This window comes from Salvelinus namaycush, chromosome 30, assembly GCF_016432855.1.
Source record: "Salvelinus namaycush isolate Seneca chromosome 30, SaNama_1.0, whole genome shotgun sequence".
Lineage (NCBI taxonomy): Eukaryota > Metazoa > Chordata > Actinopteri > Salmoniformes > Salmonidae > Salvelinus > Salvelinus namaycush.
Genome location: NC_052336.1, coordinates 4,118,688 through 4,132,860, shown reverse-complemented (window position 1 = coordinate 4,132,860; position 14,173 = coordinate 4,118,688). Strand labels below are relative to the sequence as shown.

At 50.9% G+C, this 14,173-nt stretch overlaps 1 protein-coding gene across 1 annotated transcript in view; it reads left to right on the top strand.

Annotated features, from left to right (window-relative positions):
• The window catches only part of LOC120024775 (ADAMTS-like protein 3), a 128,167-nt gene that overhangs the window by 95,041 nt on the left and 18,953 nt on the right, over positions 1–14,173 (top strand). Inside the window, exon 4 of the mRNA XM_038969059.1 lies at positions 4,039–4,166. Coding sequence (XP_038824987.1) covers positions 4,039–4,166 — 128 coding nt within the window. The remainder of the gene's footprint in view (positions 1–4,038; positions 4,167–14,173) is intronic.

The window sequence follows — 14,173 nt, the reverse complement described above, 5'->3', positions numbered from 1 at the left end:
GTGCGCTGCCATCTCCAATACGCATGGTGTTCTCCACCGTCATGCCAACCTTGGACCATACAACACAGGTCATATTCTCACATTTCTGGACAGACTCCACAACATTCTCATACCACCAGAGCGTATGAATGATGCAGACCATCAAAGAACCCGGTACGTTGTAGTATGGGACAAGGTGAGCTTTCATCGTGCAGCCCCAGTCCAAAACTGGTTTGCTGACCACCCACCATTTCTCGTGCAATACCTCCCACCATACTCACCATTTCTGAATCCCATAGAAGAGTTCTTTTCGGCATGGCGGTGGAAGGTATACGACCGGCAGCCCTTTGTGCGCATGCCTCTTGTGCAGGCTATGGAAGAGGCATGTGATGAGATTGATGTGGGTGCGATTCAGGGACGGATAAGGCACTCAAGGCGCTTCTTCCCTCGATGTCTGGCAAGGGAAGATATTGCCTGTGATGTGGACGAGGCGTTGTGGCCAGACCCAGCTGTGATGTGGACGAGGCGTTGTGGCCAGACCCAGCTGTGAGACAAGGCGTTGTGGCCAGACCCAGCTGTGAGACGAGGCGTTGTGGCCAGACCCAGCTGTGAGACGAGGCGTTGTGGCCAGACCCAGCTGTGCGGCGAGGCGTTGTGGTCAGACCCAGCTGTGAGACGAGGCGTTGTGGCCAGACCCAGCTGTGAGGCGAGGCGTTGTGGTCAGACCCAGCTGTGAGGCGAGGCGTTGTGGTCAGACCCAGCTGTGAGACGAGGCGTTGTGGCCAGACCCAGCTGTGAGACGAGGCGTTGTGGCCAGACCCAGCTGTGAGACGAGGCGTTGTGGTCAGACCCAGCTGTGAGACGAGGCGTTGTGGTCAGACCCAGCTGTGAGACGAGGCGTTGTGGCCAGACCCAGCTGTGCGGCGAGGCGTTGTGGCCAGACCCAGCTGTGCGGCGAGGCGTTGTGGCCAGACCCAGCTGTGAGACGAGGCGTTGTGGCCAGACCCAGCTGTGCGGCGAGGCGTTGTGGCCAGACCCAGCTGTGCGGCGAGGCGTTGTGGCCAGACCCAGCTGTGCGGCGAGGCGTTGTGGCCAGACCCAGCTGTGCGGCGAGGCGTTGTGGTCAGACCCAGCTGTGCGGCGAGGCGTTGTGGTCAGACCCAGCTGTGCGGCGAGGCGTTGTGGTCAGACCCAGCTGTGCGGCGAGGCGTTGTGGTCAGACCCAGCTGTGCGGCGAGGCGTTGTGGTCAGACCCAGCTGTGAGACGAGGCGTTGTGGTCAGACCCAGCTGTGAGACAAGATGCTGACTAAATATTTTTCTTGACTCTTTTTTTCTATATATTTTTTTCTGCACATTTTTTCAGCAATTTTCTTTTTCAGTTTACTGTTTTTTTGTGAGCATATTTTTGTTCAGTCCAATGTAAATATATCTGCTGTGCATATGTTGCACTGACTTGTTTGGTGAAAAATAAAAAATAAAATGTTTCAACAGCATGTGTGTGTATCTGCAAATAGTTCTGTGCATCTGAAGAATTTTCTACAATTTGAACTATTTTAGTATTATGGCAGAACACACACAACATTTCATATCAAATCAAACTTTATTTGTCACATGCGCCGAATACAACAAGTGTAGACCTTACCGTGAAATGCTTACTTACAAGCCCTTAACCAACAGTGCAGTTCAAGAAGAGTTAAAAACAGACACGCAATAACAGCTGTGTAATAGCAGCCATGCAATAACAGCTGTTTAATAACAGCCATGTAATAACAGCCATTTAATAACAGCCATGTAATAACAGCCATGTAATAACAGCCATGTAGTAACAGCTGTTTAATAACAGCCATTTAATAACAGACGTTTAATAACAGCCATTTAATAACAGCCGTTTAATAACAGCCATGTAATCACAGCCATTTAATAACAGCCGTTTAATAACAGCCACACAATAACAGCTGTGTAATAACAGCCGTGTATTAACAGCCGTGCAATAACAGCCGTGCAATAACAGCCGTGCAATAACAGCCGTGTATTAACAGCCGTGCAATAACAGCCGTGCAATAACAGCCGTGCAATAACAGCCGTGTAATAACAGCCGTGTAATAACAGCCGTGCAATAACAGCTGTGCAATAACAGCCGTGTAATAACAGCCGTGCAATAACAGCCGTGTAATAACAGCCGTGTAATAACAGCCGTGTATTAACAGCCGTGTAATAACAGCCATGCAATAACAGCTGTGTAATAACAGCCGTGTAATAACAGCCGTGTAATAACAGCCGTGCAATAACAGCCGTGCAATAACAGCCGTACAGTAACAGCCGTGTAATAACAGCCGTGTAATAACAGCTGTGCAATAACAGCTGTACAGTAACAGCCGTGCAGTAACAGCCGTGTAATAACAGCCGTGTAATAACAGCCGTGTAATAACAGCTGTGCAATAACAGCTGTGCAGTAACAGCCGTGTAATAACAGCCGTGTAATAACAGCCGTGCAATAACAGCTGTACAGTAACAGCCGTGCAATAACAGCCGTGTAATAACAGCCGTGTAATAACAGCCGTGCAATAACAGCCGTGTAATAACAGCCGTGTAATAACAGCTGTGCAATAACAGCTGTGCAGTAACAGCCGTGCAATAACAGCCGTGTAATAACAGCTGTACAGTAACAGCCGTGCAGTAACAGCCGTGTAATAACAGCCGTGTAATAACAGCTGTGTAATAACAGCCGTGTAATAACAGCCGTGCAATAACAGCCGTGTAATAACAGCTGTACAGTAACAGCCGTGCAGTAACAGCCGTGTAATAACAGCCGTGTAATAACAGCTGTGCAATAACAGCTGTGCAGTAACAGCCGTGTAATAACAGCCGTGTAATAACAGCCGTGCAATAACAGCCGTGTAATAACAGCCGTGCAATAACAGCCGTGTAATAACAGCCGTGTAATAACAGCTGTGCAATAACAGCTGTGCAGTAACAGCCGTGCAGTAACAGCCGTGTAATAACAGCCGTGTAATAACAGCTGTGTAATAACAGCCGTGTAATAACAGCCGTGCAATAACAGCCGTGTAATAACAGCTGTACAGTAACAGCCGTGCAGTAACAGCCGTGCAATAACAGCCGTGTAATAACAGCTGTGCAATAACAGCTGTGCAGTAACAGCCGTGTAATAACAGCCGTGTAATAACAGCCGTGCAATAACAGCCGTGTAATAACAGCCGTGCAATAACAGCCGTGTAATAACAGCCGTGTAATAACAGCTGTGCAATAACAGCTGTGCAGTAACAGCCGTGCAGTAACAGCCGTGTAATAACAGCCGTGCAATAACAGCCGTGTAATAACAGCCGTGTAATAACAGCTGTGCAATAACAGCAAATTAATAATATTAGAGATCCCTATTTTCATCTTCTGAAATCCATGATCATGCTCACTGATGAGGAGGGTTTTGCAAAAAGGTATTTCCATAGAATATGCTGTTACCTTCCTCCTTCAGTAGTCCAGTACAATTCCAAGGCCCAATCCGAGACCCCTACGCGATATGCCCTTGTGGAGATCTGAGACGATTTGATTGGTAAAAGCAATGTATGGAAACTTCCCCCTCGCCTATCAAAGGGCACATTGGAGCTATTTCCAAATTGCTTCCATCTGTCAAATCCTCTCTGATCTCCACAAGTGCATAGGGCATAGGGTCAATTTGGGTTTAGGCCCTAGTGATCTAGACAAGCAGTTTGGGATTAAGCCCTTGTGATTAAGAAAAGCAGCTTGGTTCTCTTGTCATAACAACACGGTGTTGGAATGACAAGCAGCACCTGTGTTTCTAACCCCTCAGAGGTGTTTGGTCAAAAAGCAAAAGACACATTTCCAGGGACTGTAAGAAAAATCTGATTCTTTTTCTTTAAGCTCCCAAATTCAGCCAAGGCTACCCCCCCAATTCACTACAATAACACATAGCAACACGTTTTTTGTGTGTATGTGTGTGTGCTTATTTGTGTGTGTGTGTGCGTGCGTGCGTGCGTGCATGTGTAAGGTATACTCTAACCTCTTTCCCCTCTCTCTCTCAGGCGTCTCGTATGACTGGATCAGATGAGGACGGGGACAGTGGCTGGGATGCATGGGGCACCTGGAGCGACTGCTCACGCACCTGTGGAGGAGGGGCCTCTTACTCTCTACGCAGGTGTCTCAACGGAGGGTCAGTATCACACACACACACATTCGTGGGGAGGATGGGAGGTTATATCCTGGGGAGGATGGGAGGTTATATCCTGGGGAGGATGGGAGGTTATATCCTGGGGAGGATGGGAGGTTAGATCCTGGGGAGGATGGGAGGTTGTATCCTGGGGAGGATGGGAGGTTATATCCTGGGGAGGATGAGAGGTTATATCCTGGGGAGGATGGGAGGTTAGATCCTGGGGAGGATGGGAGGTTGTATCCTGGGGAGGATGGGAGGTTAAATCCTGTAAATCATTAGATGTTACAGTTTACATTCTCTTTAGAGAGCAACAAGGGTCAACTTTATGGGAGAGGAGCTGCCAGTCATTCACATTATATCCAAACTACGCCACATTGCATCCCAATGGTAGTGAGTTTACTCCTGGTACTACACGCAGACGCATACAGACAGACAGAGGAACAGACAGACAAACAGACAGACACACACACACATCACTCCTAACACAACATTGGTATTATTCTCCATTGTTCTGAACACTACTCAACCTGTGCATCACCTTGGTGTTGGGAAATTACTCTACTCTCTGCCAAAATCATACCCATGTGGCTCAGTTGGTATAGCATGACAATGCCAGGGTTGTGGGTTCAATTCCCACGGGGATCAGTACGAAAAAGTATGAAAATGAATGCATGTTCTGGACAAGAGCGTCTGCTAAATGACTAAAATGTGAAAAATGGTTTACAACAGCACAAATATAAAAATACAAATAAAATGATAGAGCTACTAAACAGGGTTAATTGGCAACAGTGATTATGGAATGAATCCTGTATCCATTTATAATAGAAACAGGGAGAAGACAATTACACCCACACACACGCACACACACACACACACACACACACACAGTATTGACCTTTGGACGGATTCAGGGGAGATTTTATTACCCTGCTCTGTCAAATTGGGATCATCGTTGCTCAATTGAATGTTTCCTGTGTGTTAAGAGTGGTGCTCAGAGGGGTGTAGGGTTACTGATGGGACACAGATGTATATCTTTCCTTTTTAACGTCCCTCTCTTTGGCCTTTCAAAGACATTGACAAGGGTATCTTGTGTTAATGCAATATGAAGTGGTGTTACTACAATACATATGACTGTTGTTTGTCTTACTGTTTGACATAGTTCTGCTACGTCCCAAGTGACGCCCGTTTCGCTACGTAGTGCATTCCTTTTTACCAGACTTTGGGCCCTGGTCAAAAGTAGTGCACTATATAGGGGTTAGCTGACAACGTTACGAAAACGATACACACGCTTCAATGGGGCAGAAGTCTGTGTGTTGAGCTAAGAGGTCGTGGGGGCATCTTAGCCCTCGTGGGTCATTTAAGCCCTGAACGATGCCTGACAGGCAGCTCTGTCTCCCAGGTTGCATGCCGCACCCAAGCCCACAGCCAATTGCATGCAAGCAACAACACAGCTAACTTGGCTAGTCTTGTGAGTGAGCTGAGCATTAAATGCCCCCCGAGCACATTGCAGTCAACACAGCAACAGGGCTTCTTGATGAGGTGCTTATTAAAAGATTTATGTGGTAATAATGAGATACATATTTTATTTATTTATGAATTTGTACTCTCTGGACTTCCTTACGTTTGTTCTTGATACCATGTCTTGTTTTGACTAATGTCATGTTTATGCTAATAGGGCAAAACATTTGCTAGCTAGCTGACCAATAACTGTAATGATGAATTTGAGAGACAAGTGATTATTGTGCAATTTTATTTATGTTTTCAATAAATATTGGATACGAAATATAGTTTACATGTTATCAACAATCTAACATGCTGACCGCACTGCTCGCGTTGCGTGCGCTAGCATTGCAAAATAAATGTGCACATTGTAACGGCTTTCTTCCATAGGTGAAGGAGAGGACCAAAGTGCAGCGCGGCTAGTGTTCAACATGTTTAATAAAAGAACAAGTGAAACACTACAAACAACATACAAAATAACAAAATGTGCAAAAACCGAGACAGACCTATCTGGTGCAGACAACCACAGAGACAGGAAACAAACACCCACAAAATCCCAACACAAAACAAGCCTCCTATATATGATTCTCAATCAGGGACAACGATTACCATCTGCCTCTGATTGAGAACCATATTAGGCTGGACATAGAAACAGACAAACTAGACACACAACATAGAATTCCCACCCAGCTCACGTCCTGACCAACACTAAACAAGCAAAACACATAATAACTCTGGTCAGGACGTTACAAACATACATGTTATTCAGTCATTCATCCAAACTGTTTGTGCGCGTCAATAAGCGTCTGCGTAGCTAGGTGCTAAAATAGAACTTGATTCTATTTTAGATGCTTGACGCGCTGCAAGTCCTGCCTCTCCCATCTTCTCATTGGTTTTTCGGAACATATCCCTACATGGGTGATTGAAAAATGAATGAGGTCCACACTCCAGTCCAGTTGGTTACAGTAATGCATCTTAAAGTTGGTTGCCAACTGCCATATAAAATCCACAGAAGAAGAGCGAGGAGAGATTACTATAAACTAACTAGGATTCCCCTTTTATCTATGAATTAATTGTTGGAGTAGAGAACACCCAATTTTGAGTGACTCAAAATTGGTCCAAATTTTACAAAGATCCAGCGAAAAAAGGACATTGTATATTTCAGTTAAAATAACAACCCAATGTTTATCTCCCAGGACAAATTAGCTAGCATCAGCAAACTAGCTCGCTAAATGTGAATTAATGTTTCATATGTGTTTTGACCTGTCCCCAAATTAATATAGTTGGTTCTGAGTGCATTTTGATATTTCAACCTGCGTGTCCTGATCGCGTCTGGTGGGGAAGACAAACTCAACCTGCGTGTCCTGATCGCGTCTGGTGGGGAAGACAAACTCAACCTGCGTGTCCTGATCGCGTCTGGTGGGGAAGACAAACTCAACATGCGTGTCCTGATCGCGTCTGGTGGGGAAGACAAACTCAACATGCGTGTCCTGATCGCGTCTGGTGGGGAAGACAAACTCAACCTGCGTGTCCTGATCGCGTCTGGTGGGGATAGACAAACTTAACCTGCGTGTCCTGATCGCGTCTGGTGGGGAAGACAAACTCAACCTGCGTGTCCTGATCGCGTCTGGTGGGGATAGACAAACTCAACATGCGTGTCCTGATCGCGTCTGGTGGGGAAGACAAACTCAACCTGCGTGTCCTGATCGCGTCTGGTGGGGAAGACAAACTCAACCTGCGTGTCCTGATCGCGTCTGGTGGGGAAGACAAACTCAACCTGCGTGTCCTGATCGCGTCTGGTGGGGAAGACAAACTCAACCTGCGTGTCCTGATCGCGTCTGGTGGGGAAGACAAACTCAACCTGCGTGTCCTGATCGCGTCTGGTGGGGAAGACAAACTCAACCTGCGTGTCCTGATCGCGTCTGGTGGGGATGACAAACTCAACCTGCGTGTCCTGATCGCGTCTGGTGGGGATGACAAACTCAACATGCGTGTCCTGATTGCGTCTGGTGGGGATAGACAAACTCAACCTGCGTGTCCTGATCGCGTCTGGTGGGGATAGACAAACTCAACCTGCGTGTCCTGATCGCGTCTGGTGGGAGAAGACAAACTCAACCTGCGTGTCCTGATCGCGTCTGGTGGGGAAGACAAACTCAACCTGCGTGTCCTGATCGCGTCTGGTGGGGATAGACAAACTCAACCTGCGTGTCCTGATCGCGTCTGGTGGGGATAGACAAACTCAACATGCGTGTCCTGATCGCGTCTGGTGGGGATAGACAAACTCAACCTGCGTGTCCTGATCGCGTCTGGTGGGGAAGACAAACTCAACCTGCGTGTCCTGATCGCGTCTGGTGGGGATAGACAAACTCAACCTGCGTGTCCTGATCGCGTCTGGTGGGGAAGACAAACTCAACATGCGTGTCCTGATCGCGTCTGGTGGGGATAGACAAACTCAACATGCGTGTCCTGATCGCGTCTGGTGGGGATAGACAAACTCAACCTGCGTGTCCTGATCGCGTCTGGTGGGGATAGACAAACTCAACCTGCGTGTCCTGATCGCGTCTGGTGGGGATAGACAAACTCAACCTGCGTGTCCTGATCGCGTCTGGTGGGGATAGACAAACTCAACATGCGTGTCCTGATCGCGTCTGGTGGGGATAGACAAACTCAACCTGCGTGTCCTGATCGCGTCTGGTGGGGAAGACAAACTCAACCTGCGTGTCCTGATCGCGTCTGGTGGGGATAGACAAACTCAACCTGCGTGTCCTGATCGCGTCTGGTGGGGATAGACAAACTCAACCTGCGTGTCCTGATCGCGTCTGGTGGGGATAGACAAACTCAACATGCGTGTCCTGATCGCGTCTGGTGGGGAAGACAAACTCAACATGCGTGTCCTGATCGCGTCTGGTGGGGAAGACAAACTCAACCTGCGTGTCCTGATCGCGTCTGGTGGGGAAGACAAACTCAACCTGCGTGTCCTGATCGCGTCTGGTGGGGAAGACAAACTCAACCTGCGTGTCCTGATCGCGTCTGGTGGGGAAGACAAACTCAACCTGCGTGTCCTGATCGCGTCTGGTGGGGAAGACAAACTCAACCTGCGTGTCCTGATCGCGTCTGGTGGGGAAGACAAACTCAACATGCGTGTCCTGATCGCGTCTGGTGGGGAAGACAAACTCAACCTGCGTGTCCTGATCGCGTCTGGTGGGGATAGACAAACTCAACCTGCGTGTCCTGATCGCGTCTGGTGGGGATAGACAAACTCAACCTGCGTGTCCTGATCGCGTCTGGTGGGGAAGACAAACTCAACCTGCGTGTCCTGATCACGTCTGGTGGGGAAGACAAACTCAACCTGCGTGTCCTGATCGCGTCTGGTGGGGAAGACAAACTCAACCTGCGTGTCCTGATCGCGTCTGGTGGGGATAGACAAACTCAACCTGCGTGTCCTGATCGCGTCTGGTGGGGATAGACAAACTCAACCTGCGTGTCCTGATCGCGTCTGGTGGGGAAGACAAACTCAACCTGCGTGTCCTGATCGCGTCTGGTGGGGATAGACAAACTCAACCTGCGTGTCCTGATCGCGTCTGGTGGGGAAGACAAACTCAACCTGCGTGTCCTGATCGCATCTGGTGGGGATAGACAAACTCAACATGCGTGTCCTGATCGCGTCTGGTGGGGATAGACAAACTCAACCTGCGTGTCCTGATCGCGTCTGATGGGGAAGACAAACTCAACCTGCGTGTCCTGATCGCGTCTGGTGGGGAAGACAAACTCAACCTGCGTGTCCTGATCGCGTCTGGTGGGGATAGACAAACTCAACCTGCGTGTCCTGATCGCGTCTGGTGGGGATAGACAAACTCAACCTGCGTGTCCTGATCGCGTCTGGTGGGGATAGACAAACTCAACCTGCGTGTCCTGATCGCGTCTGGTGGGGAAGACAAACTCAACCTGCGTGTCCTGATCGCGTCTGGTGGGGAAGACAAACTCAACCTGCGTGTCCTGATCGCGTCTGGTGGGGAAGACAAACTCAACCTGCGTGTCCTGATCGCGTCTGGTGGGGAAGACAAACTCAACCTGCGTGTCCTGATCGCGTCTGGTGGGGAAGACAAACTCAACCTGCGTGTCCTGATCGCGTCTGGTGGGGAAGACAAACTCAACCTGCGTGTCCTGATCGCGTCTGGTGGGGATAGACAAACTCAACCTGCGTGTCCTGATCGCGTCTGGTGGGGAAGACAAACTCAACCTGCGTGTCCTGATCGCGTCTGGTGGGGAAGACAAACTCAACCTGCGTGTCCTGATCGCGTCTGGTGGGGAAGACAAACTCAACCTGCGTGTCCTGATCGCGTCTGGTGGGGAAGACAAACTCAACATGCGTGTCCTGATCGCGTCTGGTGGGGAAGACAAACTCAACCTGCGTGTCCTGATCGCGTCTGGTGGGGAAGACAAACTCAACCTGCGTGTCCTGATCGCGTCTGGTGGGGAAGACAAACTCAACCTGCGTGTCCTGATCGCGTCTGGTGGGGAAGACAAACTCAACCTGCGTGTCCTGATTGCGTCTGGTGGGGATAGACAAACTCAACCTGTGTGTCCTGATCGTGTCTGGTGGGGATAGACAAACTCAACATGCGTGTCCTGATTGCGTCTGGTGGGGAAGACAAACTCAACCTGCGTGTCCTGATCGCGTCTGGTGGGGAAGACAAACTCAACCTGCGTGTCCTGATCGCGTCTGGTGGGGATAGACAAACTCAACCTGCGTGTCCTGATCGCGTCTGGTGGGGATAGACAAACTCAACCTGCGTGTCCTGATCGCGTCTGGTGGGAATAGACAAACTCAACCTGCGTGTCCTGATCGCGTCTGGTGGGGAAGACAAACTCAACCTGCGTGTCCTGATCGCGTCTGGTGGGGAAGACAAACTCAACCTGCGTGTCCTGATCGCGTCTGGTGGGGATAGACAAACTCAACCTGCGTGTCCTGATCGCGTCTGGTGGGGATAGACAAACTCAACCTGCGTGTCCTGATCGCGTCTGGTGGGGATAGACAAACTCAACCTGCGTGTCCTGATCGCGTCTGGTGGGGATAGACAAACTCAACCTGCGTGTCCTGATCGCGTCTGGTGGGGAAGACAAACTCAACCTGCGTGTCCTGATCGCGTCTGGTGGGGATGACAAACTCAACCTGCGTGTCCTGATCGCGTCTGGTGGGGAAGACAAACTCAACCTGCGTGTCCTGATCGCGTCTGGTGGGGAAGACAAACTCAACATGCGTGTCCTGATCGCGTCTGGTGGGGAAGACAAACTCAACCTGCGTGTCCTGATCGCGTCTGGTGGGGAAGACAAACTCAACCTGCGTGTCCTAATCGCGTCTGGTGGGGAAGACAAACTCAACCTGCGTGTCCTGATCGCGTCTGGTGGGGAAGACAAACTCAACCTGCGTGTCCTGATTGCGTCTGGTGGGGATAGACAAACTCAACCTGTGTGTCCTGATCGTGTCTGGTGGGGATAGACAAACTCAACATGCGTGTCCTGATCGCGTCTGGTGGGGAAGACAAACTCAACCTGCGTGTCCTGATCGCGTCTGGTGGGGAAGACAAACTCAACCTGCGTGTCCTGATCGCGTCTGGTGGGGAAGACAAACTCAACCTGCGTGTCCTGATCGCGTCTGGTGGGGATAGACAAACTCAACCTGCGTGTCCTGATCGCGTCTGGTTGGGATAGACAAACTCAACCTGCGTGTCCTGATCGCGTCTGGTGGGGAAGACAAACTCAACCTGCGTGTCCTGATCGCGTCTGGTGGGGAAGACAAACTCAACCTGCGTGTCCTGATCGCATCTGGTGGGGAAGACAAACTCAACCTGCGTGTCCTGATCGCGTCTGGTGGGGAAGACAAACTCAACCTGCGTGTCCTGATCGCGTCTGGTGGGGATGACAAACTCAACCTGCGTGTCCTGATCGCGTCTGGTGGGGAAGACAAACTCAACCTGCGTGTCCTGATCATGTCTGGTGGGGATAGACAAACTCAACCTGCGTGTCCTGATCGCGTCTGGTGGGGATAGACAAACTCAACCTGCGTGTCCTGATCGCGTCTGGTGGGGAAGACAAACTCAACCTGCGTGTCTTGATCGCGTCTGGTGGGGATAGACAAACTCAACCTGCGTGTCCTGATCGCGTCTGGTGGGGAAGACAAACTCAACCTGCGTGTCCTGATCGCGTCTGGTGGGGAAGACAAACTCAACCTGCGTGTCCTGATTGCGTCTGGTGGGGAAGACAAACTCAACATGCGTGTCCTGATCGCGTCTGGTGGGGAAGACAAACTCAACCTGCGTGTCCTGATCGCGTCTGGTGGGGAAGACAAACTCAACCTGCGTGTCCTGATCGCGTCTGGTGGGGATAGACAAACTCAACCTGCGTGTCCTGATCGCGTCTGGTGGGATAGACAAACTCAACCTGCGTGTCCTGATCGCGTCTGGTGGGGAAGACAAACTCAACCTGCGTGTCCTGATCGCGTCTGGTGGGGAAGACAAACTCAACCTGCGTGTCCTGATCGCGTCTGGTGGGGAAGACAAACTCAACCTGCGTGTCCTGATCGCGTCTGGTGGGGAAGACAAACTCAACCTGCGTGTCCTGATCGCGTCTGGTGGGGATAGACAAACTCAACCTGCGTGTCCTGATCGCGTCTGGTGGGGATAGACAAACTCAACCTGCGTGTCCTGATCGCGTCTGGTGGGGATAGACAAACTCAACCTGCGTGTCCTGATCGCGTCTGGTGGGGAAGACAAACTCAACCTGCGTGTCCTGATCACGTCTGGTGGGGAAGACAAACTCAACCTGCGTGTCCTGATCGCGTCTGGTGGGGATAGACAAACTCAACCTGCGTGTCCTGATCGCGTCTGGTGGGGAAGACAAACTCAACCTGCGTGTCCCGATCGCGTCTGGTGGGGAAGACAAACTCAACCTGCGTGTCCTGATCGCGTCTGGTGGGGAAGACAAACTCAACCTGCGTGTCCTGATCGCGTCTGGTGGGGATAGACAAACTCAACCTGCGTGTCCTGATCGCGTCTGGTGGGGAAGACAAACTCAACCTGCGTGTCCTGATCGCGTCTGGTGGGGATGACAAACTCAACCTGCGTGTCCTGATCGCGTCTGGTGGGGATAGACAAACTCAACCTGCGTGTCCTGATCGCGTCTGGTGGGGAAGACAAACTCAACCTGCGTGTCCTGATCGCGTCTGGTGGGGAAGACAAACTCAACCTGCGTGTCCTGATCGCGTCTGGTGGGGATAGACAAACTCAACCTGCGTGCCCTGATCGCGTCTGGTGGGGAAGACAAACTCAACCTGCGTGTCCTGATCGCGTCTGGTTGGGAAGACAAACTCAACCTGCGTGCCCTGATCGCGTCTGGTGGGGAAGACAAACTCAACCTGCGTGTCCTGATTGCGTCTGGTGGGGATAGACAAACTCAACCTGCGTGTCCTGATCGCGTCTGGTGGGGATAGACAAACTCAACCTGCGTGTCCTGATCGCGTCTGGTGGGGATAGACAAACTCAACCTGCGTGCCCTGATCGCGTCTGGTGGGGAAGACAAACTCAACCTGCGTGTCCTGATCGCGTCTGGTGGGGATAGACAAACTCAACCTGCGTGTCCTGATCGCGTCTGGTGGGGATAGACAAACTCAACCTGCGTGCCCTGATCGCGTCTGGTGGGGAAGACAAACTCAACCTGCGTGTCCTGATTGCGTCTGGTGGGGATAGACAAACTCAACCTGCGTGTCCTGATCGCGTCTGGTGGGGATAGACAAACTCAACCTGCGTGTCCTGATCGCGTCTGGTGGGGAAGACAAACTCAACCTGCGTGTCCTGATCGCGTCTGGTGGGGAAGACAAACTCAACCTGCGTGTCCTGATAGCGTCTGGTGGGGAAGACAAACTCAACCTGCGTGTCCTGATCGCGTCTGGTGGGGAAGACAAACTCAACATGCGTGTCCTGATCGCGTCTGGTGGGGAAGACAAACTCAACCTGCGTGTCCTGATCGCGTCTGGTGGGGATAGACAAACTCAACCTGCGTGTCCTGATCGCGTCAGGTGGGGAAGACAAACTCAACATGCGTGTCCTGATCGCGTCTGGTGGGGAAGACAAACTCAACCTGCGTGTCCTGATCGCGTCTGGTGGGGATAGACAAACTCAACCTGCGTGTCCTGATCGCGTCTGGTGGGGAAGACAAACTCAACCTGCGTGTCCTGATCATGTCTGGTGGGGAAGACAAACTCAACCTGCGTGTCCTGATCGCGTCTGGTGGGGAAGACAAACTCAACCTGCGTGTCCTGATCGCGTCTGGTGGGGAAGACAAACTCAACATGCGTGTCCTGATCGCGTCTGGTGGGGATGACAAACTCAACCTGCGCACGATGGCGCATGCAGACACATGCGTGGAGCCGGTTGTGTCATCATGTAAGTAAATCCTGTTTGTTTTGCCCCATAGTTGCGCATGCATTGTTTTGTTTCTAAACAACCAAC